The sequence below is a fragment of the Oncorhynchus kisutch genome, linkage group LG5 (genome assembly GCF_002021735.2).
Source record: "Oncorhynchus kisutch isolate 150728-3 linkage group LG5, Okis_V2, whole genome shotgun sequence".
Classification (NCBI taxonomy): Eukaryota; Metazoa; Chordata; class Actinopteri; order Salmoniformes; family Salmonidae; genus Oncorhynchus; species Oncorhynchus kisutch.
The window spans coordinates 11,639,015-11,663,633 of NC_034178.2; the positions used below are offsets into that span (position 1 = coordinate 11,639,015).

The 24,619-nt window shown below is 42.3% G+C and overlaps 1 protein-coding gene across 2 annotated transcripts in view; it reads right to left on the reverse strand.

The window, feature by feature from the left end:
* The window catches only part of LOC109890632 (neuroligin-4, X-linked-like), a 69,915-nt gene that overhangs the window by 30,169 nt on the left and 15,127 nt on the right, over positions 1–24,619 (reverse strand). Inside the window, exons 3-4 of one of the 2 annotated variants that reach the window (XM_031824464.1) lie at positions 21,550–21,609; positions 8,504–8,656 (exon numbers count right to left, since the gene is read on the reverse strand). In XM_031824464.1, coding sequence (XP_031680324.1) covers positions 8,504–8,656; positions 21,550–21,609 — 213 coding nt within the window. The remainder of the gene's footprint in view (positions 1–8,503; positions 8,657–21,549; positions 21,610–24,619) is intronic. The other variant, XM_031824465.1, reaches the window with a different exon arrangement.

Consider the following 24,619-nt stretch of genomic DNA (forward strand, 5'->3'; position numbering starts at 1 on the left):
TTCCTTTTGAACCCGGCACGCAAAGACTTGTTACGGCAAACTTTTGAGCTGAGCACGTCAACTCCTCTTTCTATCTATCACACACCGCCATCTTCCCTGAGACACATCAGAGCTCAATCTGATATTAAGGCTTTGTGTGGAATAAGGGGTAGCTAATAGCAGCCAGAGCGGCGACTGTTCATTTGTCAAAGTAGGCGTGAGACTAGCGTACATCGTCAAAAGGAGCAGAGTGAGAGAGGGCCATTTGTCATGCTAATGAATGCTTTGCCCTCGTTTTCCTGCCACGGCCCATTCCTTGCGTGTACAGGCCTAAAGGAAATGTATGTTTGTTTGTTAGTTGTTCTACTTTTTAAATGAGCTGGGGCTATTTGAAAGAGAGCTGACCGGGCATCAACACTGGGGCAGTGGGCTGACTCTGTGTTCTCTTCTCATCTCTGTCACGTCAAGGCGGCCTCTCCTCTCTCCTTTCCGTGACTCGGAATAAGTGTGTTTATTGTACAGTATATGTCATGAACAGCCTCTCAGCGTTCCAGTCCCTCCAGTCTGCACACATATTCTCTTCCCAAACAAGGGTGATATGGCCGATATGCCTCCACCCCTCACTAGCTGGGGGAAATCAACAGGGGGTTCAGATCTGACCTCCTCCTGGCACTAGCTGTCCTTGGCCCAGTGTGAGTGGAGTTTAGGCCCCCTGGGGGCCCCTAGGGCCACCACCAAAGACCAACAATAGCCTAATAAAACACAACAGCATAGAAAAACCCCACACAAAAAATCACGACATGTTGTTGTGAGACACATCATTCACTGTCTCTCTCAGTTGTTGATGTGGCCAGTGGTGTCTAGTGTGTGTACGCAAATTCTTCTTTACGTTCACAAACAAACTGATTCCATGACAGAATCTCAGGACATTGAAATGATGCTTTGTCAATATTAAGAGACCAGGAACTGACCAGCATCTTTCTTATGTATCTCTGTCTCAATATCACTGATGCTATGGCTACACTAATACAGAGCAACCTATAGACTATTGAAATCTATAACATACAGTAAAACCTTCATTGTTGCTTAATCTTGTTTTGATTAATTGATGAATAGAAGCTGTCAATACTGGTGGTCTGTATCTAAATCATCCTTATACATACATTTAAAACATTAACGTAGACATCACATACTTACAGTGCATTCGGATAGTATTCAGTATATTGTTACATTACAGATTCTAAAATGGATTAAATAAATAAAAAATCTTCATCAATCTACACACAATACCCCTGTCGTAACTCTCCCGTGACGATCTGAAGGGTCAGGTTACAGTAGGTCCTCTCTACAGAGGGGGGGGGGGGGTCGGCTGTTTTATGGGCGGTCATAAAATACGCTGCCTCTATGATCTGTAATGTTCGAGTTTGGAATGTTAAGTGTGGGTCACAGAGAGACCATTGGACATCAAAAGTTTGAATAATTAAACAATATTTATATTTTTGAGAATGTGGGAGTGGTCCGTGGACACTTAAGGGACAGTCATGACGAGTGTGTTTCATTTGGCGATCTCATGAAGGACATGAAACACTCATTACTGTGTCTCTGGGTGTGTACACTTCTTAATTATGGGGTTTGCATCTAAATATTGTGACACGTATGTGATTAAACATGAAACTAACCTTCTAAATGAGAAAATATGGGTATTCATATAAAGTTAACCAAATCAGTGGCCACGCCCACGTGAGCGTAGACATTACAACAGCGTCATGGACCGCCCTTTTCTCAGAAGTGTATAAAACCCACTCTTGACGAAATTAACATTAGACTAGAAAAATGCAGCTGACGCTACATGTTGAAATGGTTAAGAACTACAACTCTATAGGCCACGGAGACCATACAGAGTGTGGTGTTGGCTACACGTCTGGAAATGATTCAACTCTGAGACTATCGACCACCACAGAATAAGAGCAAATCCTAGACGTAGAATTACTAGTCTGCAGCTGGAAATGAGAAGAATAACAACAATCGCGGAAGAATCTATTCTATGGAACAGCCATCTGTAAGCCTGACGTATCCATTACAACAGACAATATCCAGAGCCGTGGAGAAAGCTACAACCATGAAAGACATTGTGACTTCTGGGGAAGTTAACCAGAGACTCTCTGATGAACTGACTCTCCAGCAGATGGACCGGCGATTCCAACAGAGAAGACAACAACGGCATACGGGTGTAAATATATACATTACAATTATTTCCGAATGAGCGGCCGCTCATGTGCAAAGGATTAGCATTTCAATTAATCTAATTATCAACTCTGTGTAGTGAATCCATTTTGTCATTCCCAATTTTTTTATCTGTCCCCTTTCCATTATCTACCAAGCCGTCATACCGGTTTAGCCCACTAGGGACTTATCAATGCATTGTGTTAGTAACCAATAACTATATTGTTTGATTATGTATTTCTGTGATTTGTTTAGTTAGTTAGTAAATAAATACCAAAACATTTCTGTAGCATTGAAGGTCCCCAAGAACACAGTGGCCATCATTCTTAAATGGAAGACGTTTGGAACCACCAAGACTCTACCTAGAACTGGCCGCCCAGCCAAACTGAGCAATCTGGGGTGAAGAGCCTTGGTAGGGGAGGTGTATAACTCTGACAGAGCCCCAGAGTTCCTCTGTGGAGATGGGAGAACCTTCCAGAAGGACAACCATCTCTGCAGCACTCCACCAATCAGGCTTTTATGATAGAGTGGCCAGACGAAAGCAACTCTTCAGTAAAAGGCACATGACAGCCCACTTGGAGATTGCCAAAAGGCACCTAAAGGACTCTTAGACCATGAGAAACAAGATTCTCTGGTCTGGTAAAACCAAGATTGAACTCTTTGGCCTGAATGCCAAGTGGAGGAAACCTGACACCATCCCTACGGCGAAGCATGGTGGTGGTGGCATCATGCTGTGGAGATGTTTTTCAGCGGCAGAGACTGGGTGACTAGTCAGGATCGAGGGAAAGATGAACGGAGCACTGTATAGTGAGATCCTTGATGAAATCCTGCTCCAGAGCTCTCAGGACCTCAGACTGGTTCATCTCCAACAGTCCAACAGCCAAGGCAACGCAGGAGTGACTTCAGGACAAATCTCTGAATATCCTTGAATGGCTCAGCCAGAGCCTGAACTTGAACCCGATCGAACATACTGTATCTGGGGAGACCTGAAAATAGCTGTTCTGCGACGAACAAGTATTTGATACACTGCAGATTTTGCAGGTTTTCCTACTTACAGAGCATGTAGAGGTCTGTCATTTTTATCATAGGTACACTTCAACTGTGAGAGACGGAATCTAAAACAAAAATCCAGAAAATCACATTGTATGATTTTTAAGTAATTCATTTGCATTTTATTGCATGACATAAGTATTTGATCACCTGCCAACCAGTAATAATTCCAGCTCTCACAGACCTGTTAGTTTTTCTTTAAGAAGCCCTCCTGTTCTCCACTCATTACCTGTATTAACTGCACCTGTTTGAACTCGTTATCTGTATAAAAGACACCTGTCCACACACTCAATCAAACAGACTCCAACCTCTCCACAATGGCCAAGACCAGAGAGCTGTGTAAGGACATCAGGGTTACAATAGTAGACCTGCACAAGGCTGGGATGGGCTACAGGACAATAGGCAAGCAGCTTAGTGAGAAGGCAACAACTGTTGGCGCAATTATTAGAAAATGGAAGAAGTTCAAGATGACGGTCAATCACCCTCTGTCTGGGTGTCATGCAAGATCTCACCTCGTGGGGCATCAATGATCATGAGGAAAGTGAGGGATCAGCCCCGAACTACAAGGCCGGACCTGGTCAATGACCTGAAGAGAGCTGGGACCACAGTCTCAAAGAAAGCCATTAGTAACACACTACGCCGTCATGGATTAAAATCCTGCAGCGCACGCAAGGTCCCCCTGCTCAAGCCAGCGCATGTCCAGGCCCGTCTGAAGATTGCCAATGACCATCTGGATGATCTAGAGGAGGAATGGGAGAAGGTCATGTGGTCTGATGAGACAAAAATATAGTTTTTTGGTTTAAACTCCACTCGCCGTGTTTGGAGGAAGAAGAAGGATGAGTACAACCCCAAGAACACCATCCCAACCGTGAAGCATGGAGGTGGAAACATCATTCTTTGGGGATGCTTTTCTGCAAAGGGGACAGGACGGCTGCACCGTATTGAGGGGAGGATGGATGGGGCCATGTATCGCGAGATCTTGGCCAACAACCTCCTTCCCTCAGTAAGAGCATTGAAGATGGGTCGTGGCTGGGTCTTCCAGCATGACAATGACCCGAAACACACAGTCAGGGCAACTAAGGAGTGTCTCCATAAGAAGCATCTCAAGGTCCTGGAGTGGCCTAGCCAGTGTCCAGACCTGAACCCAATAGAAAATCTTTAGAGGGAGTTGAAAGTCCGTATTGCCCAGCGACAGCCCTGAAACCTGAAGGATCTGGAGAAGGTCTGTATGGAGGAGTGTGCCAAAATCCCTGCTGTAGTGTGTGCCAACCTGGTCAACAACTACCGGAAACGTATAATCTCTGTAATTGCAAACAAAGGTTTCTGTACCAAATACTAAGTTCTGCTTTTCTAATGTATCAAATACTTATGTCATGCAATAAAATACAATTACTTACAAATCATACAATGTGATTTTCTGGATTTTTGTTTTAGATTCCGTCTCTCACAGTTGAAGTGTACCTATGATAAAAAATGACAGACCTCTACATGCTTTGTAAGTAGGAAAACCTGCAAAATCGGCAGTGTATCAAATACTTGTTCTCCCCACTGTATATAACAAAAAATACAACAATAGACACACAATTGTACATGACATTTTCTTTGATATAATAGTATTGAATAAATGTAATGCTCTCTCTCGTAAACCTCTTCAGAGTGCAGGAAACTGCAGTTAAATATGTGTCTGCTGACACAATCAGCAGGGGCAGGGATGAATAGAGGTTTCAAGCTGTTTAAGATCTACGGACACTGACAAGTCCAACTGAGGCAGAGGCTATCCTAATATGGACACTGAATTCAGATCAATCAGCTAAAATACTATTGTGTTAAAATTGTTCTACTCATCTGACTGAATAGGCCAAGAATGTTGGACGTATCGTGTTCCCAAAACAACATTTCCATTCCATTACTGATTCACCAGTAAAACAAACTATTGGTAATCCCTGTTATATTTCCAGACCTTGTAAGGGTGTAAAAGCCCTTATCTGGACCTATATCAGGACAGGATTAAGTTGGTATTAAATTGTATTTTAAGACCTAGATGCCAAACACTCAGAACCTGCGTTTACCAGGCAGAGAGAGAGCGAGAGAGAGCGAGAGAGAGAGAACGAGAGACAGAAATAGAGAGAAAGAGATAGGCAGAGATGGTGTGGGGGAAGGTGAGGATGGGAAGGGTTAAGTGAAGGCAGACAAGACACATGTGTCTGTATCAGGGAGACATCAGCAGGCCCCTCACGTCTCGCCATAATAGGATGGAGAGAGGAGGAGAGGAGCGCAGTGCCATGTGGCTCTGACACATCCCAGCTCAGAGTAATGGAGCTCAGGGAGAGCTCGTCACACAGATCGGCCCATGTGGCGCTTGGACACAGATGGTGCAGTGTTACGAAAGCAGCGTGGAGGCATGGCATGGTACCAATGCGGCCACAGCCAGGGCCAGCCACTGGATACAGAGTCGGAGATGCTGCCGGAGATACACGCGCACGCACACACACACACACACTGCACAGATGACCCACTGACTGCTTTTGATTCCATCTCACACACACTCGGACACCATGCCATCCTTCTGTGCATTTGTGAGATTAAGAGGCTAAAGATACCATCCGTCACCATGACAGTTGGTTACATAATATAGCACTGGTTGGTTACATAATATAACACTTCTCTTGTTTTTAAAATTAATTGAATCTTCAAACCCAGCAGAGTCTTGAGTTAGTTTGAATTAATGAATCAATACAGTGTGAAAGTGTATTAAGTTCACAAAATGAGGACCTTTCTTTTTTCATATTTCAAAACGCAAAGCTTTGCTGTTTACTCCTCGTATATGTGACCTTATAGGAAACCAACACACCCTCATGACCTGAGACTATCTGATCACACTATTCAGACATTAGACTACCTGAATAAACTATTCAGACATTAGACTACCTGAATAAACTATTCAGACATTAGACTACCTGAATAAACTATTCAGACATTAGACTACCTGATCACACTATTCAGACATTAGACTACCTGAATAAACTATTCAGACATTAGACTACCTGAATAAACTATTCAGACGTTAGACTACCTGAATAAACTATTCAGACGTTAGACTACCTGAATAAACTATTCAGACATTAGACTACCTGAATAAACTATTCAGACATTAGACTACCTGAACACACTATTCAGACATTAGACTAGCTGAACACACTATTCGGACATTAGACTACCTGAACACACTATTCAGACATCAGACTACCTGAATAAACTATTCAGACATTAGACTACCTGAACACACTATTCAGACATCAGACTACCTGAATAAACTATTCAGACATTAGACTTCCTGAATAAACTTTTCAGACATTAGACTACCTGAATAAACATTTCAGACATTAGACTACCTGATCACACTATTCAGACATTAGACTACCTGAACACACTATTCAGACATTAAACTACCTAAACACACTATTCAGACATTAGACTACCTGAATAAACTATTCAGAAATTAAACTATCTGATCACACTATTCAGACATTAGAGTACCTGAACACACTATTCAGACATTAGAGTACCTGAACACACTATTCAGACATCAGACTACCTGAATAAACTGTTCAGACATTAAACTACCTGAATAAACTATTCAGACATTAAACTATCTGATCACACTGTTCAGACGTTAGACTACCTGAACACACTATTCAGACATTAAACTACCTAAACACACTGTTCAGACATTAGACTACCTGAAAACACTATTCAGACACTAGCCTATCTTGCAGAGACTGTCAAATGTTCTGGGAGAGGAAGGTGTGAGGAGAATGAACCTCCTGGTCCTTATCTTTACCTGGGATGAATGCATTTCTATTTATATGGGAGAATAGAGACCATGTAGCTGAGGGATGCTCTAGCCTGAACCTCTACTCTGAGAGACACACAAACACGTGTGCATGTATAGGTACACACAAACATGTACACGTGCACACACACACACACACACACACACACACACACACACACACACACACACACACACACACACACACACACACACACACACACACACACACACACCCCTCATCTCTCTCCTCAACCAGTCTATCAAAGAAGCAGAGATACAGACTCAACGAGGGCCTCCTTTCTCCTCTCTCTACGTTTCTTTTCTCACTTTCTTCCGCAGTGCACACTTTCCCAGAACACCTTTTCCCCCTGGCTCTCAATCGCGACACTAAATATAGCGAGTGGTGCAGACAGCTCGGCTTCATAACAAATGGAAAGCAGAGCAGCAGTGGATACCGGGGTGTGAATATGAATTGAACACCCTGGATGTAGCTTTTTATTTTCTCATGGGCTTAACAACACTTCAGCATCTTGGTCTCCATGGAACTACCAGGTATAGTTTCAGCTCGTCCCCAGGCTCAATTATTACCATGTATAGACAGTGAGGTGTTGTACTTATAGACAAGAGAGGTGTGAAAGAGACAGAGCCGGCTGGTGGACGAGATTAGGAGTCTATCTGAACACTGCAGAAAGAACAGCGAACTGTACTGTACAGTGGATTTAGAATATAGACATGGATAAATCTTCCAGATGCTTCTGACTAATATTGCTGTTGGTAAAAATAGATATAGGGACCAAGCATAACACTCAAGTAAGACAGTATAGCTTGAGTGTTTGTATGTCTTCTAATTCGTAGGTGTAGTATAATTTGCTAAAACATGCACAGTATCACTATGAACTGGGATGACAAAGCCTATCAGGTTGATAACCTCTCCGACTCCATCATCCCCAGAGTTCATACTGGAGTTACAGGAGATGATATGCTGGGGGGAAATTGCTTAATTCCATGTCGGAACATTTAACGTTGTTTTACCAGAAACCTCTCCTATGATAAATATTCTCTCCTACCATCACATTCTCCTCTCTTGTACTATTAGAGCAATCTTATCTGAGATGTCCCACTTCTGCCAAATCAGGTAGAAGTAAAAACAAAATCTTAAAATCCTCATCCTATTTACTCCCCATTCAATTTGTATGGGTTAATTTCCTGCTGTGCCATCAGTTGAGAAAATACGGAATACACATATGGAAAAATACAAATTATACCACATAAACCTCACAATTTGAATCGCCAGCATTTACAGTACCACAGCCAACCAAAACACACATCAAACACACAACATGGATGAATCGCTCAATTCATAAAAAACACATCACAAAGCGCCAAGAAGACCCCAAATTATATGCTGTGACTTACCTAACACTCCGAGCCTGTAGTTTATGGTGATTACGATGACGTTTCCGTAGCTCGCCAGGATACTCCCATCGATCATGTTCCCCGTTCCCTCCATGTAGGATCCACCATGGATGTACACCATGACCGGCTTCAGCCCGTTCTCATCGTGGATGTCTGGAAAGAAGAGCAACAATGAGCGCCTGTAGATAACACTGGGTCTGGTAGTCCGTCCCAAATGGCACTCTATTCCCTATATAGTGCACTACTTTTGACCATCGCCCTAAGGACCTCCTACATAGGGAATAGGGATGTAATTTGGGTGGTTAGGAAGCCAGCCAGTCACATCCTTTACTTTGGATGCATATGTTTTTGACATTTTTAAAAATCAGCAGGCCAATGGAATATGGGTAGTTCAAAGTGGGTGTCATATGTAAACGCTATTGGATGAGAGAGGTTCACTGTAGTATTGGAGATACTGTACGAGGGGAAACTTGATCTCTTTAAATATGTGATAGAGGCATCATTCTGCAGATATCTGTACAGGGACTATGTTCTTGGAATGACATCAACACACAAGGACTGTTTCCCAAATGGCACCATGTCTTCTATATAGTGCACCGCTTTTGACCAGAGTCTGTATCAAGGGAATATGGTGGAATTTGAGATGCAGCCAAACATGACTGCTACAGTACAATTAGGTAGGGTGAATGCCTTATTGTGGAGCTTTGCTACTCTGATTAGTACATGTGCAGGAGTTGATTATAAATTAAGAGGGTAGAGTCTTAGTATTGGAGAAGATTGGAGAGGGATATCATGTTCCACAAACAACCAGCCTGCTAGCAGGATAAATCAACACTCGGTTCAGTCAGCAGTCACAGGCCTCATTAGGGTGTTTCTCAACTTGCAGTTGATTCCTATGGGTCCAGCATTTCAGAAGTCAGCATTCTACCACTGCTTTCCACATTCTACCTCCTCAGGACATGGTGGAGAAGCAATGAGTTTAGAATCAATGATTTGGGGAAGGAGGGATTTTTCAAGGATTTCATTACTTAAATAAAAAATAAAAGCTGTCCTTCTAGCCTCTGGGTAGAAACACTATACAGTGCATTCGGAAAGTATTCAGAACCCTTGAGTTGTTCCACATTTTGTTAGGTTATAGCCTTATTCTAAAATGTATTAAATTATTTTTCCCCCTCATCAAACTACTACAGGTTTTTAAAAATGTTTGCAAATTTATAAAAAAAAAAATGGAAATATCACATTTACATAAGTATTCAGACCCTTTACTCAGTGGTTTGTTGAAGCACCTTTGGCAGTGATTACAGCCTCGAGTCTTCTTGGGTATGACGCTACAAGATTTGAACACCTATATTTGGGGAGTATCTCCCATTCTTCTCTGCAGATCCTCTCAAACTCTGTCAGGTTGGATGGGGAGTGTCGCTGCACAGATATTTTCAGGTCTCTCCAGAGATGTTTGATCAGGTTCAAGTCTGGGCTCTGGCTGGACCACTCAAGGACATTGAGAGACTTGCCCCGAAGCCACTTCTGCTTTGTCTTGGCTGTGTGCTTAGCATCGTTATCCTGTTGGAAGTTAAACCTTTGCCCTGGTCTGAGGTACTGAGTGCTCCGGAGCAGATTTTCATCAAGGATCTCTCTGCACTTTGCTCTGTTCATCTTTCCCTTGACCCTGACTAGTCTTCCAGTCCCTGCCACTGAAAAACATCCCCATAGCATGATGCTGCCACCAACATAGGTGTGGTGCCAGGTTTCCTCCAGGCGTGATGCTTGGCATTCAGGCCAAAGAGTTCAATCTTGGTCTGAGAGTCCTTTTGGTGCCTTTTGGCAAACTCCAAGCTGGCTGTCATATGCCTTTTATGGCCAATCTACCACAAAGGCCTGATTGGTGGAGTGCTGCAAAGATGGTTGTCCTTCTGGAAGTTCTCACATCTCCACATAGGAACTCTGGAGCTCTGTTAGAGTGACGATCAGATTCTTGGTCACCTCCCTGACCAAGGCCCTTCTCCCCCAATTGCTCAGTTTGGCCGGGTGAGAGTCTTGGTGGTTCCAAACTTCTTCCATTTAAGAATGATGGAGGCCACTGGGTTCTTGTTGTCCTTCGTTGCTGCAGAAATGTTTTGGTACCCTTCCCCAGATCTGTGCTTTGACACAATCCTGTCTCGGATAAAAGTTGCTTATATGTGCCTTTCCAAATCATGTCCAATCAATTGAATTTACCACAGGTGGACTCCAATCAATTTGTAGAAACAAGGATGATCAATGGAAACAGGATGCACCTGAGCTCAATTTCGAGTCTCATAGCAAAGGGTTTTTCTGTTTTTTATACATTTGCAAACATTTCTAAAAACATGTTTCTGCTTTGCCATTACGGGGTATTGTGTGTAGATTGAAACGTGTTTTTAAAAATGTAATACATTTTAGAATAATGCTGTAACTATCACACTTTGATGTGATTCACCTGTCTTTGTGATTGTCTCCACCCCCCTCCAGGTGTCGCCCATCTTCCCCATTATCCCCTGTGTATTTATACCTGTGTTCTCTGTTTGTCTGTTGACAAGTCAACCAGCATTTTTGTGTCAACTCCGGCTTTTCTCCAGTCTCTCTTTTGACCCTTGCCTGTCCTAACATTTTGCCTGCCCGCCTGACCACTCTGCCTGTCCCTGACCCTGAGCCTGCCTTCCTTTGCCCCGCCTCTGGATTACCAACCTCTGCCTGACCGGACCCTGACTGCCGTCTTGTACCTTTGCCCCTGTTGCTGTAATAAACATTGTTACCTCGACACGGTCTGCATCTGGGTCTTACCTTGATACCTGCTAGTGACGTAACAAAATATGGAAAAGGGAAAGGGGTCTGAATACTTTCCAAATGCACTGTATATACAAACGTATGTGGACACCCCTTCAAATGAGTGGATTCGGCTATATCAGCCACACCAGTTGCTGACAGGTGTATAAAATTGAGCACGCAGCCATGCAATCTCCATAGACAAACATTAGCAGTAGAATGGCATTACTGAAGAGCTCAGTGACTTTCAACGTGGCACCGTCACAGGATGCCACCTATCCAACAAGTCAGTTCTTAAAATTACTGCCGCGCTAAAGCTGGTCAACTGTAAGTGCTGCTATTGTGAAGTGGAAATGCCTTGGAGCAATGGCTGAGCCACGTATTGGTAGACCACACAAACTAACAGAACGTGACCACTGAGTGCTGAAGCGCGTAGCGAGGAAAAATAATGTGTCCTCGATTGCAACACTCCCTACCGAGTTCCAAATTGTCTCTGGAAGCAACAATAACTGTTTGTCGGGAGCTTCATGAAATGGGTTTCCATGGTCGAGCAGCCTCACACAAGCTTAAGATCACCATGTGCAATGCCAAGTGTCAGCTAGAGTGATGTAAAGCACGCCGCCATTGGACTCTGGAGCAGTGGAAACGCGTTCTCAGTAGTGATTAATCATGCTTCACCATCTGGCAGTCTGACGGACAAATCAGGGTTCGGTGGACGCCAGGAGAACACTACCTGCCCGAATGCATAGTGCTAACTGTAAAGTTTGGTGGAGGAGGAATAATGGTCTGGGGCTGTTTTTCATGGTTTGGGCTAGGCCCCTTAGTTCCAGTGAATGTGTAAAGAGCCCTCACCTCAACTCTATCAAACATTTGGGATGAACTGGAACACCAGACCTAATTGCTTAACATCAGTGACCGGCCTCACTAATGCTCTTGTGGCTGAATGGAAGCTAGTTACAACATCTAGTAGGCAGCCTTTTCAGAAGAGAGGAGGCTGATCTAGGGTGGACCAACTCCATATTAATGCCCATGATTTTGGGATGAGATGTTCGATGAGCAGATGTCCACATACACTACATGGTCAAAAGTATCTCGCAAATATCTACTACACTGGCTGAACATCATCCGTGACCATATCATCAGGGCTCTATGGAACTCTTCAAAATGTCACCAAGGATGAGAGCATCAACGAGGGAAAATCGTAGCACAGCCCCTCCACAGGATTGGATAACAGTCAATATGAGTGTGTGTATGCGTGACTCACCAATGTATTTTTTTGTATGTATGGTGATCCTCAATGTGAGTATGTGTGAGATAATGTTAGTCAGCGTGTACAGCAATGTAAATGTGTGTGAACTGCAATGCTATTTCAAATCATGGAATTCCAAATAAATAAGATTCCACTTGGTCTAGTGTTGCAGGGGCCAAAGCATTGGTCATGGAAGCAGGCAGCGGGCTAAACGAGTCAGGGTTTACCCAGCCATGACCCGAACTATGTAATTGGTATTCAACCAAGGCTCTCTCAGTACACCCCGATTATTGGTTTCTGTTGCATCCGCCGTTGGCTGCTGCTGAAAAGTGGGCGGGCCAGCTGCCTGGCTGTCGTCTAGGTCACATTGCTTCTGCCTCCGCAGGCTTGGCAGTGAGTAGCAGGGCCTATGGGCAGACAGACGACTGCCTTGCATTGGAGCTCAGCTGTGTGTGTGTGTGTGTGTGTGTGTGTGTGTGTGTGTGTGTGTGTGTGTGTGTGTGTGTGTGTGTGTGTGTGTGTGTGTGTGTGTGTGTGCGTGTGTGTGTATGTGTGTGTGTGTGTGTACGCTTGTGTGCGTGCGTGTGTGTATATCGCTTCCCCTCCTCCTCCTCCGCAAAAAAAACCCACCAATATATAGAAAGGAGAGGTGGAAAACAACCCACAGTGGTTATTAATCTCCGCTGTGTTCTGAGTGGGCGCCTAGTGCTACGATAATGTGAATATGTCTATTTCACAACTCCTCACATGTTAGCACCAGCCTATACCATGTGTAGCCTGCAGTCTGCTGTTGTGGCCATCTTGAGAAGGACACCCCTTCACCTCTGCCACACTCCTCTTGGGCAGGTAGCCAAATACATTGCACTTCACATTCACAGATAGACTGGGGCAACGAGACAAGCTGGAGGAAGTATATTCATATATTCTAACTTTTTATTGGGCCACTTTCAACATTCCATTGCTACGGTTCTTATTTGAATGTATTAGTAGGATAGGAGCTGCTGAAACCAGGTGGAAAATTCCAGATGCCCAATAAACAGAGAGGCAGTACATGAAGTTGTCAGGCTCACAGAATAAGTTAGAGGAAAAACAAAATCGAGGAACTTATTCAAGAAAGATCCAGTGTAATATATTATAAAGATATATTATAAAGAATAAAGCGAACTGGATGGAATATGGCGAACAATGAACCAAATTCTTTTTCAATCAATATAGAAATGCTACCAAAAAAAATCGATTGAAACTTGTTACAAATGTAGTCACGCATGATTCACCAAATTATACTTTAAGAATATGTTTCCGTTTCAGTCTCCTCCATCTTCACTAACCAAAGCTAATTGTATGGATTTTTTCCCTAATAATAATGAAAAATTTACATCTGTACAGAAAGACTCATATGAAGGCAGAGGAGGAATTGATTGAAGCAATTAAAGCCTTTAAGGGAAACTCCAGGGCTGGATGGCATACCAGTGGAAGTATACACTTTTACATAACAATAATTATACATAACTTTTTTTTATATACTCAGAGGACCATTATTAGCATGTTTTAACCACTCCTATATAAATGGTAGATTATCAGACACACAACAAGAAGATCTGATATAATTATTACTGAAACAGGACCCAAGTGGTATATATAAAGATCCAGTCCATTTAAAAAATTGGAGGCCTCTTACACTTCAGTGTTGTGATGCAAAAATCCTAGCTAAATGCTTGGCGCATGGAATTTAAAAAATATTGTCAGATATTATTCATCCTAATCAGATGAGTTTTTTACATCAACGATACATTTGAGATAATATAAGACAAGTACTGGAAACAATAGAATACTATGAAATATCGGGGATTTTGAAAAGGCTTTTGATAAAGTACGACTGGAGTTTATATATAAATGCCTAGAATATTTCAATTTTGGGGAATCTCTTATTAAATGGGTTGAAGTTATGTATAGTAACCCTATGTGTAAAATAGTAAATAATGGCTACATCTCAGAACGTTTTAAACTGTCTAGAGGAGTAAAACAAGGTTGTCCACTATCGGCATTTATATTTATTATTGCCATCGAAATGTCAGCTGTTAAAATTAGATCCAACAATAATATTAAGGGATTAGAAATCCGTGGCTTAAAAACAAAGGTGTCATTGTACGCTGATGATTAATGTTTTCTTTTAAAACCACAATTAGAATCCCTCCACAGCCTCATAGAGGATCTAGATACTTTTGCTAACCTCTCTGGATTCAAACCAAATTATGATAAGTGTTGGATCACTATATTACGTATTGGATCACTAAAAAAATTCTAATTTTACATTACAGTGTAGTTTACCAATAAAATGGTCTGATGGGTATGTGGACATACTCGGTATACAAATCCCAAAAGAACGAAAGGATCTCACTCCAATACATTTGTAGAGAAAGTTAGCAAAAATAGATAAGAACTTGCTACCATGGAAAGGAAAGTAACTGTCGATGTGTGGAAAAATCACCCTAATTAACTATTTAGTCATATCACAGTTTACCTATTTGCTTATGATTTTGCGTACACCTAGTGACCGCCTTTTTAAATCATATGAACAAAAAAAAAATCAATTTTATTTGGAATGGCAAGCCAGACAAAATTAAAAGGGCCTATTTATATAATGAATATGAATTCAGAGGGAAGAAATTAATAAATATTAAATCATTAGACCACTCACTAAAGACATCAGTCACACAAAAGTTATACTTAAATCCGAAATGGTTCTCCAGTAAATTGGTAGGAATGTCTCACCCCATGTTCAAGAATGGCCTTTTCCCCTTTATTCAGATTACAACTGCTCACTTTCGGTTGCTTGAAAAGGAAATAATCTCCAAAATATTGTTATTTTTTAAACAAGCCTTAGAAATTTGGTTGCAATTTCAGCTTAATCCACCTGAAAAGACAGAACAAATAATACAACAAATATTGTGGTTAAACTCAAATATACTAATTGATTCAAAAAAACATATTTTTCGATGAAATGTTTCAAAAATGAACAAATAATTAGGACTGGTGGAGTTATGTCACACATGCAGCTAACACAGACATATGGGAACGTCTGCTCTACCCAAAATTACAACCAACTAATTGCAGCATTACCACAAAAATGGTAATGTAGTAGAAGGGGAAAAAAGTTAAGAACTTGTCTGTCGGCCCTGCATTACAGAGCATACATGGTTAAAGAAAAGTGTGATAAATAAAAACATATACCAATTTCATTTAAGGACACAGCTGTGTCATATAAATTGCAAAATAGTTGGGAAGACATTTTTGATGATGAATTGTGAATTGACTCGCAAAACAATGACGGATTCAAAACCAATACAATGTTATATATATATATGGGGGATACAATCTTCCCAGCTCTGCAGAATTTGCTGTGAGGAGGCAGAGTCATTAGATCATTTATTTTGGTATTGTCCATATGTAGCTCGTTTTTGGACACAGGTCCAGGAGTGGCTGAAGAATTCCAACATTTGCCTAGAACTAACGCTGCAGACAGCAATACTGGGTGATTTGAAAAGCCATAGTCAATCAATCAATAATATCATTTTTATTTTAGCAAAAAAGTCTACCTTTAATTTACAATCCGTAGAAGCTATGAGAATAGAAAGGTTCAATACGTTTGTGAAGCATCACAGCACAGTTGAAAAATATATGTCAAATAGAAATCCAAAGTGGATGGTGTTCAGAGATAGATGGGAGAGGTTGAATGGAGCTGAAAGGTGGGACTAATAACCAAGATAAGATAAGATAGATAAGATAACCAATGTAAAACATACGGGGTCTATAAAAAATGTATTTAGGTTAAAAAATGTTGCGAAATAACACCGTTACAAATAGAAATGAAACTGGGTGGACATCTTAAATAGAGGAAGGACCAAAAACAAACAAACCATAACTATTGTCAAGTAGATTGCGTCTGATAAATATGTCTGTATGTGTATGAATATGAAGGTAGAAGCCTAAGCGTTACTGTTTATTGGTTTTCTCCCAATGGGGGAAGGGTGGTAGGGTTTGCGGATAATAATAAAGGTATATTAAAAAAAAAAGTACAGATGAAGTTGGACATTTACATACACTTATGTTGGAGTCATTAAATCTAGTTTTTCAACCACTCCAAAATGTTCTTGTTAAACTATAGTTTTGGCAAGTCAGTTAGGACATCTACTTGCATGACACAAGTACATTTACCAACAATTGTCTACAGACAGATTATTTCACTTATAATTCACTGTATCACAATTCCAGTGGGTCAGAAGTTTACATATACTAAGTTGACTGTGCCTTTATACAGCTTGGAAAATTCCAGAAAATGATGTCATGGCTTTAGAAGCTTCTGATAGGATAATTGACATCATTTGAGTCATTTGGAGGTGTGCCTATGGATGTATTTCAAGGCCTACCTTCAAACTCAGTGCCTCTTTGCTTGACATCATGGCAAAATCAAAATAAATCAGCCAAGACTACAACAAGGTAGTCTACAAGAGGTCTACAAAAAACCTTGTAGACCTCCACAAGTCTGGTTCATCCTTGTAAGCAATTTCCAAACGGCTGAAGGTACCACGTTCATCTGTACAAACAATAGTACGCAAGTATAAACACCATGGGACCACGCAGCTGTAATTCCGCTCAGGAAGGAGACGCGTTCTGTCTCCTGGAGATGAACGTACTTTGGTGAGAAAAGTGCAAATCAATCCCAGAACAACAGCAAAGCACCTTGTGAAGATGTTGGAGGAAACAGGTACAAAAGTATCTATATCCACAGTAAAACAAGTCCTACATCGACCTTAAAGGCCGCTCAGTAAGGAAAAAGCCACTGCTCAAAAACAGCTATGAAAAAGCCAGACTACGGTTTGCAACTGCACATGGGGACAAAGATTGTACTTTTGGAAGAAATGTCCTCTGGTCTGATGAAACAACAATAGAACTGTTTGGCCATAATGACCATTGTTATGTTTGGAGGAAAAAAGGGGAGGCTTGCAAGCCGAAGAATACCATCCCAACCGTGAAGCACGGGGTGGCAGCATCATGTTGTGGGGGTGCTTTGCTGCAGGAGGGACTGGTGCACTTCACAAAATAGATGGCTGTATCACAAAATTATGTGGATATATTGAAGAAACATCTCAAGACATCAGTCAGGAAGTTAAACCTTGGTCGCAAATGGGTCTTACAAATGGACAATGACCCCAAGCATACTTCCAAAGTTGTGGCAAAATGGCTTAAGGACAACAAAGTCAAGATGGCCATCACAAAGCCCTGACCTCTATCCTATAGAAAATGTGTGGGCAGAACTGAAAAAGCGTGTGCGAGCAAGGAGGCCTACAAACCTGACTCAGTTACACCAGCTCTGTCAGGAGGAATGAGCCAAAATTCACCCAACTTATTGTGGGAAGCTTGTGGAAGGCTACCCGAAACGTTTGACCCAAGTTAAACAATTTAAAGGCAATGATACCAAATACTAATTGAGTGTATGTAAACTTTTGACCCACTGGGAATGTGATGAAAGAAATAAAAGCTGAAATAAATCATTCTCTCTACTATTATTCTGACATTTCACATTCTTAAAATAAAGTAGTGATCCTAACTGACCTAAGAGGGAATTTTTACTAGGATTAAATGTCAGGAATTGTGAAAAACTGAAAAACGTAAACTTACGACTTTTATATGGATATATATTTACCAAAAAAAGATATGGGGGGGTTGGAAATTATGCAGATAATTGCATTGATGGAAGCAACAATCTTTCCGCAATATTAAGCTGATCCACCTCTAAAAATGTTTTATTTAAATAAAAAGTTTTCAGGCTCTTCTTTAAAGCTAGGTTCTGAGTTCTTTGTTCTGAGATGGAATTTGGCTGGCCTTCGATCAAACATAGAAGGCAAATTGGCTGTCACTCTTCATCTCTAATGTTGACTTGCTCTGGGGATGTTGAACTGGAGGAGACTAAGACAGATAAGCAACTATGATCCGTTCTAACAGACTATGGCAGATTTTAGGAGCATGGTTTTTTATTTTTAATATTTTCGGAAGGGGTCGTCTTAGGGTCTCCTTGTCCCAGCGTGTCCCCATCCGGTCACTGCAGAGCACTTAAAACAGAAATAGAGAGAGGGAGAGGGAAGAGAGTGGAGACAGAGATAGAGGAGAGAGAGCGCCACGAAAGAGAGAGAGCGAAGAGAGAGGAGGAGAGAAGAGAACACTTTTCTCGCTTCTCTCTTCCCTCTACCTATCTCTCTTCTCTCTCCTCGTCCCTCATACCCCTCCCCCCACTCTCTCTCTCTTTCACTCTCTCTCTCTATTCTCTCTGGGCTCTGTCTCTGTAAAGGAGCTGCATGGAGCTGCCTAGCTGAGAGGTCCCTGGCTGGGTGACTCCGCAGTGAGCATGCCCTAGATATTCATCACTGCCACACCGGGCTGAGGGGATAATATATTCCTCCATGGCACAGCGGCGCCACACACATTACTCATCTCTATATGGAGCGGGAGAGGGAGGGAGGAGGGAGAGGTGGGAGAGAGGGAGAAAGGGAGAGGAGGGAGAGAGGGAGAGGAGAGAGAAAGAGGGAGAAGGGAGGGAGTGAGTCGAGGAGGGTGGGTCATCAGAATTTTCCATTGGTTTCAGCATTTTCCAAGTGTTAGTAATGGGATAGAGGGATGAAAGGGAGGGATGGAAGGAAGGCATAGAGGGATGGGAGATGGCAGTTAATGACCATACAGGGGGAACAGTGATCTCCTCCAAACCCACAGTCAGACAGGAAGTAGCTGGTCACACTTCCTGTTCCTGTTTGAGAGAGCTGGGTCGTAATCAGAGCACATCGTAGCAAAATGTTTCGCAACCGTAAACTAGTGTTTCTTATTGGACAAGTTAAGGTAATCCGTCCCTGTTTCAGTACGTTTTTTCCCCAGTTTGGTGTCAATCTGGATACGATCTTGCTTTAACACAATCTCTACACACGTCTCTATGTGCCATACAAAGACCTGTCAAGGAAAACAGAAGAGCAATTAACAAAAAGAAAATTGTGCAGAGCTTAGTGTCAGATGTCTCAAAGGCATTATATTAGCTACCACACTATAGTTTTGAAGTATGTACGTACACACTCCACTCCTCTAATGTACTTAGACATGGTCTCAATTACAGAGACATTTCAAATAATACCCGTTCTGTCTTACTCCAAACTAAGTCATGAAATAATAAGGATATATTTGATCGTTCATTTCAAAGTTTCCTTGAGGCCAAAGGAAAAAAAATATTTTTCAAATGCAGCGCTTTAAAACTTCCAAGAGAATAGGAATACGCTTCTATCTCATTTAAGCCTGAGGTGAGTGTTTTTAGTGAGGGAACTGCAACAGAGAAGGTAGTAGTTAGAGGAAGGAGGGACTCAGTGAGCTGCATTATTGTGCTGTGAGCGAGGTGTGCATGCATGCGTGTGTGTGTGTGCGTCCCTTCTGTGCATCAGTGTGTGTGTGCGCGTGCACGGGAATGCTTGCATGTGTGCGGGAGGTGTCTCTGTACTCTATGGCAGCAGAGTTATAATCTCAGGGGAACGGGGGGGGGGGGGGGTAATTCATCGCCAGTGCAGATGTTCAAACAGTCAGTGAGCATGGATTCTGCACTGGTAGTAGCACTCCTGAAAACACAGGCGTGGGTTTGACACGACACGGCAGTACTTCTTAAAATGAAGCACTGCCGTGTACTTTTGAAAGGCCTGGATGGATAAAATGTTTATCCAGGCATTTCAAAATCTGACCGTTGCTTTCTTCAACAGAAACAGTCTGAACGGTTAGTTAAAATTTGTGCATCTGTACACACAGAGAGAGAGATTCTTACCCAGTTGATCTGACAATACACATTGAGAAAACAGTAAAGGCATTCATGGAAATTACCAGTAGATTCTAAAGGGGACAATATAGACTTCTGAAAAACGTTTGACGATTTCTGAGGAGTAAAAAAAAAAGTTGAAATAAACATGTCTGATAATGACATGAGAAAAAGGTTATGAAGAAAAGTTAATGCACACAGCATGGCCTTTAGCAATCTCCTCTAATAGGGATTTAAGGTGAACCTTATTCACAGCTTTCACTCCTACCTACCTAGGCCTATTACCTTTCACATTATCAAGACGGCTATAAGAAGGCAATTTCTACAGTACGTCATTGAGAGGTAGAAAATGCCTGGATAAAGCCCGGTATGTTCTGAGGAGTTAAAAACGACACGTTCTGGTGTTGCAGCTTTCGAGAAAGAGAATGCCAACCGTCGTGGCACAGTGATCGAAAAATGTCAGCGCTCTGCCCTTTGATTTTAAAACCATGAAGACAACCTGTGCCTTAACATCCCTGAAACATTTCCCCAGTGCTTTCACTCATCTCCTAGCCATCCCCAGATCTTTAGAGAAACACAATCGAACCACCATTTTGGGTTAACAGTACCAAGCAAAAGAAAGCGAACAGAAAACATATGACAGAGACTTTGACAGAGTTACAAATGAACAAGGTCTCCAACTGTCAAAACTGAACAAACGTGGGTTAGTGTCGTGCTCATGCTTCACCGAGCAATGAAGACAAAGAAAGAAGAAGATAAACTAAAGGGAAAACAAGACTGTTTAATAACTTCACCTCCGAGGAGGCCAGAGAAAATACATGCAGAGTTTCAATTTAACATCTTTCACTTTGCAGCAAAGGTGGGAGTGAGGCGGGAGATTCTTGGAAACGGTGACTATTGGAGCGTACACCTCATTCCCCATTTAGAGGTGACCTTTCACCCTTAGTACATAACCTTCTGGTTCGCTGTAAATTATGATCTGCATCTCCAAAGAAGAAAGAGGTTGTTTTTTTAAAAAAGGAAGATCCAAGAGGTGCCCATTGATATGCACTTCAAGGGATAAAAAGGGAAAAAACAAAAAACTTTTTTTTTTTTTAAATCTAAAAATAGTTGTGCACATGCATGAATATCAGGCTTTTCTTTTTTGGAGGTCAAAAAGGGAAAAAGACAGAAAAATACCTTTGTCTTCGTCACCATCATTATTGGTGAAATCACCGCCTTGACTGTTTGAGTTGGCTCCTGCGGTCAACAACAGGAGGGAGAAAAGTAGAGGGGAAGAGGGGAGACAGAAATATAAAAAATAAAAAAAACTTTAAAAAACTGGCTCTTATAAAGAACAAAAACTAATGATAAAAATGCATTGAAAACTTTCTAAATCTTTGGCATTTGTGTTGAGAATAAAATTCTTGTGGAAACATTCATTCTAACAGTAACAAATTGGATAGCATGAAACACAAAAGTAGGAGCACCAACACAGCATTCTGATAAGAACTGTTCACAAAACACAGATGTTTAGTACAGGTAAGAACAGATGAAGTCGGAAGTTAACATACACCTTAGCCAAATACATTTAAATTGTTTTTCACAACTCCTGACATTTAATCCTAGTAAAAAGTCACTGCTTTAGGTCAGTTAGGATCACCACTTTATTTTAAGAATGTGAAATGTCAGAATAATATTAGAGAGAATGATTTATTTCAGCTTTAATTTCTTTCATCACTTTCCCAGTGGGTCAGAAGACACTCAATTAGTATTTGGTAGCATTGCCTTTAAGTTGTTTAACTTGAGTCAAACGTTTTGGGTAGCTTTCCACAAGCTTCCTTGCTCGCACACTCTTTTTCAGTTCTGCCCACAAATGTTCCATAGGATTGAGGTCAGGGCTTTGTGATGGCCACTCCAATACCTTGACTTTGTTGTCCTTAAGCCATTTTGCCACAACTTTGGAAGTATGCTTCGGGTCAGTGTCCATTTGGAAGACCCATTTGCGACCAAGCTTTCACTTCCTGACTGATGTCTTGAGATGTTGCCTCAATATATCCACATAACTGTCCTGCCTCATGATGCCATCTATTTTGTGAAGTGCACCAGTCCCTCCTGCAGCAACGCATCCCCACAACATGATGCTGCAACCCACGTGCTTCACGGTTGGGATGGTGTTCTTCGGCTTGCAAGCCTCCCCTTTTTTCCTCCAAACATAACGATGGTCATTATGGCCAAACAGTTCTATTTTTGTTTCATCAGACCAGATGACATTTCTTCAAAAAGTACAATCTTTGTCCCCATGTGCAGTTGCAAAACCGTAGTCTGGCTTTTTTATGGCGGTTTTGGAGCAGTGGCTTCTTCCTTGCTGAGCGGCCTTTCAGGTTATGTCGATATAGGACTCGTTTTACTGTGGATATAAATACTTTTGTACCTGTTTCCTCCAGCATCTTCACAAGGTCCTTCGCTGTTGTTCTGGGATTGAGTTGCACTTTTCGATCTAAAGTACGTTCATCTCTAGGAGACAGAACGCTTCTCCTTCCTGAGTGGTATGACGGCTGCGTGGTCCCATGGTGTTTATACTTGCGTACTATTGTCCCATGATGTCAAGCAAAGAGGCACTGAGAGAGAAGGTAGGCCTTGAAATACATCCACAGGTACACCTCCTATTGACTCAAATTATGTCAATTAGCCTATCAGAAGCTTCTAAAGCCATGACATCACTTTCTGGAATTTTCCAAGCTGTTTAAAGGCACAGGCAACTTAGTGTATGTAGACTTCTGACCCACTGGAATTTTGATACAGTGAATTATAAGTGAAATAATCTGTAATCTGTAAACATTTGTTGGAAAAATTACTTGTGTCATGCACAAAGTAGATGTCCTAACTGGATGGTAGCGGTGTGAACAGGCAGTGGTGTGGGTGCTTGTTGTCCTTGATGATCTTTTTGGCCTTCCTGTGACATTGGGTGCTGTAGGTTTCATGGAGGGCAGGTAGTTTGCCCCCGGTGATACGTTGTGCAGACCGCACCACCATCTGGAGAGCCTTGCGTTTGAGGGTGGTGCAGTTGCCGTACCAGGCTGTGATACAGCCCGTCAGGAGTTTGTCTGTGATGTGTAAGCTGAGGAACTTAAAACTTTCCACCTTCTCCACTGCTCTCCCTTCGATGTGGATAAGGGGGTGCTCCCTCTGCTGTTTCCTGAACTCCACGATCATCTCCTTTGTTTTGTTGCCCTTGAGTGAGTGGTTGTTTTCCTGACACCACACTCCGAGTGCCCTCACCTCCTCCCTGTAAGCTGTTTCATCGTTGTTGGCAATCAAGCCCACTACTGTTGTGTCGTCTGCAAACTTGAATGCTGAGCTGTAGTCAATGAACCACATTCTTACATAGGTATTCTTCTTGTCCAGATGGGATAGGGCAGTGTGCAGTGTGATGGCGATTGCATCGTCTGTGGACCTATTGGGGAGGTATGCAAACTGAAGTGGGTCTAGGGTGGCCGGGAAGGTGGAGGCGGTATGATCCTTGACTAGTCTCTCAAAGCACTTCATGATGACAGAAGTGTCGTCATTTAGTTCAGTTATCTTTGCCTTCTTGGGTACAGGAACAATGGTGGCCATCTTGAAGCATGTGGGGACAGTAGACTGGGATAGGGAGCGATTGAATATGTCCGTAAACACACCAGCCAGCTGGTCTGCGCATGCTCTGAGGACGCAGCTAGGGATGCCGTCTGGGCCAGCAGCCTTGCGAGGGATAACAGTCGGCCACGGAGAAGGAGGGAGAGGGAGAGGGGGAGGGGGGGGGGTGCAGTCCTTGTTAGCAGGCCGCGACGGTGGCACTATATTATCCTCAAAGCGGGCAAAGAAGGAGTTTAGTTTGTCTGGAAGCAAGACGTCGGTGCCGGTGATTTCCTGCAGACCCTGCCACATGCGTCTTGTGTCTGAGCCGTTGAATTGCGACTCCACTTTGTCCCCGGACCGGCATTTCGCTTGTTCGACGGCCTTGTGACAAATAACATTTGATTTGATTTAGTCGTGTTATGAGGCATTAGAGACACTGCGGTGATTTCCACCGCCAGCCCGGTAACAGTGTGTGATGTATGAATACAGGGGCTGTATATGGGGGTTGTAATAGTGTCTGTACTGTAAGTGCAGGTAGTGTTAGACCCGTTCTCCACAGGGGTCTGATTTGGGTCCTGTGCTATTTGAGATGGACGTGTTGTTAAGATGACGTGATTAGCCATGGCTAGATCGACAACTGGACCGTTAGCCT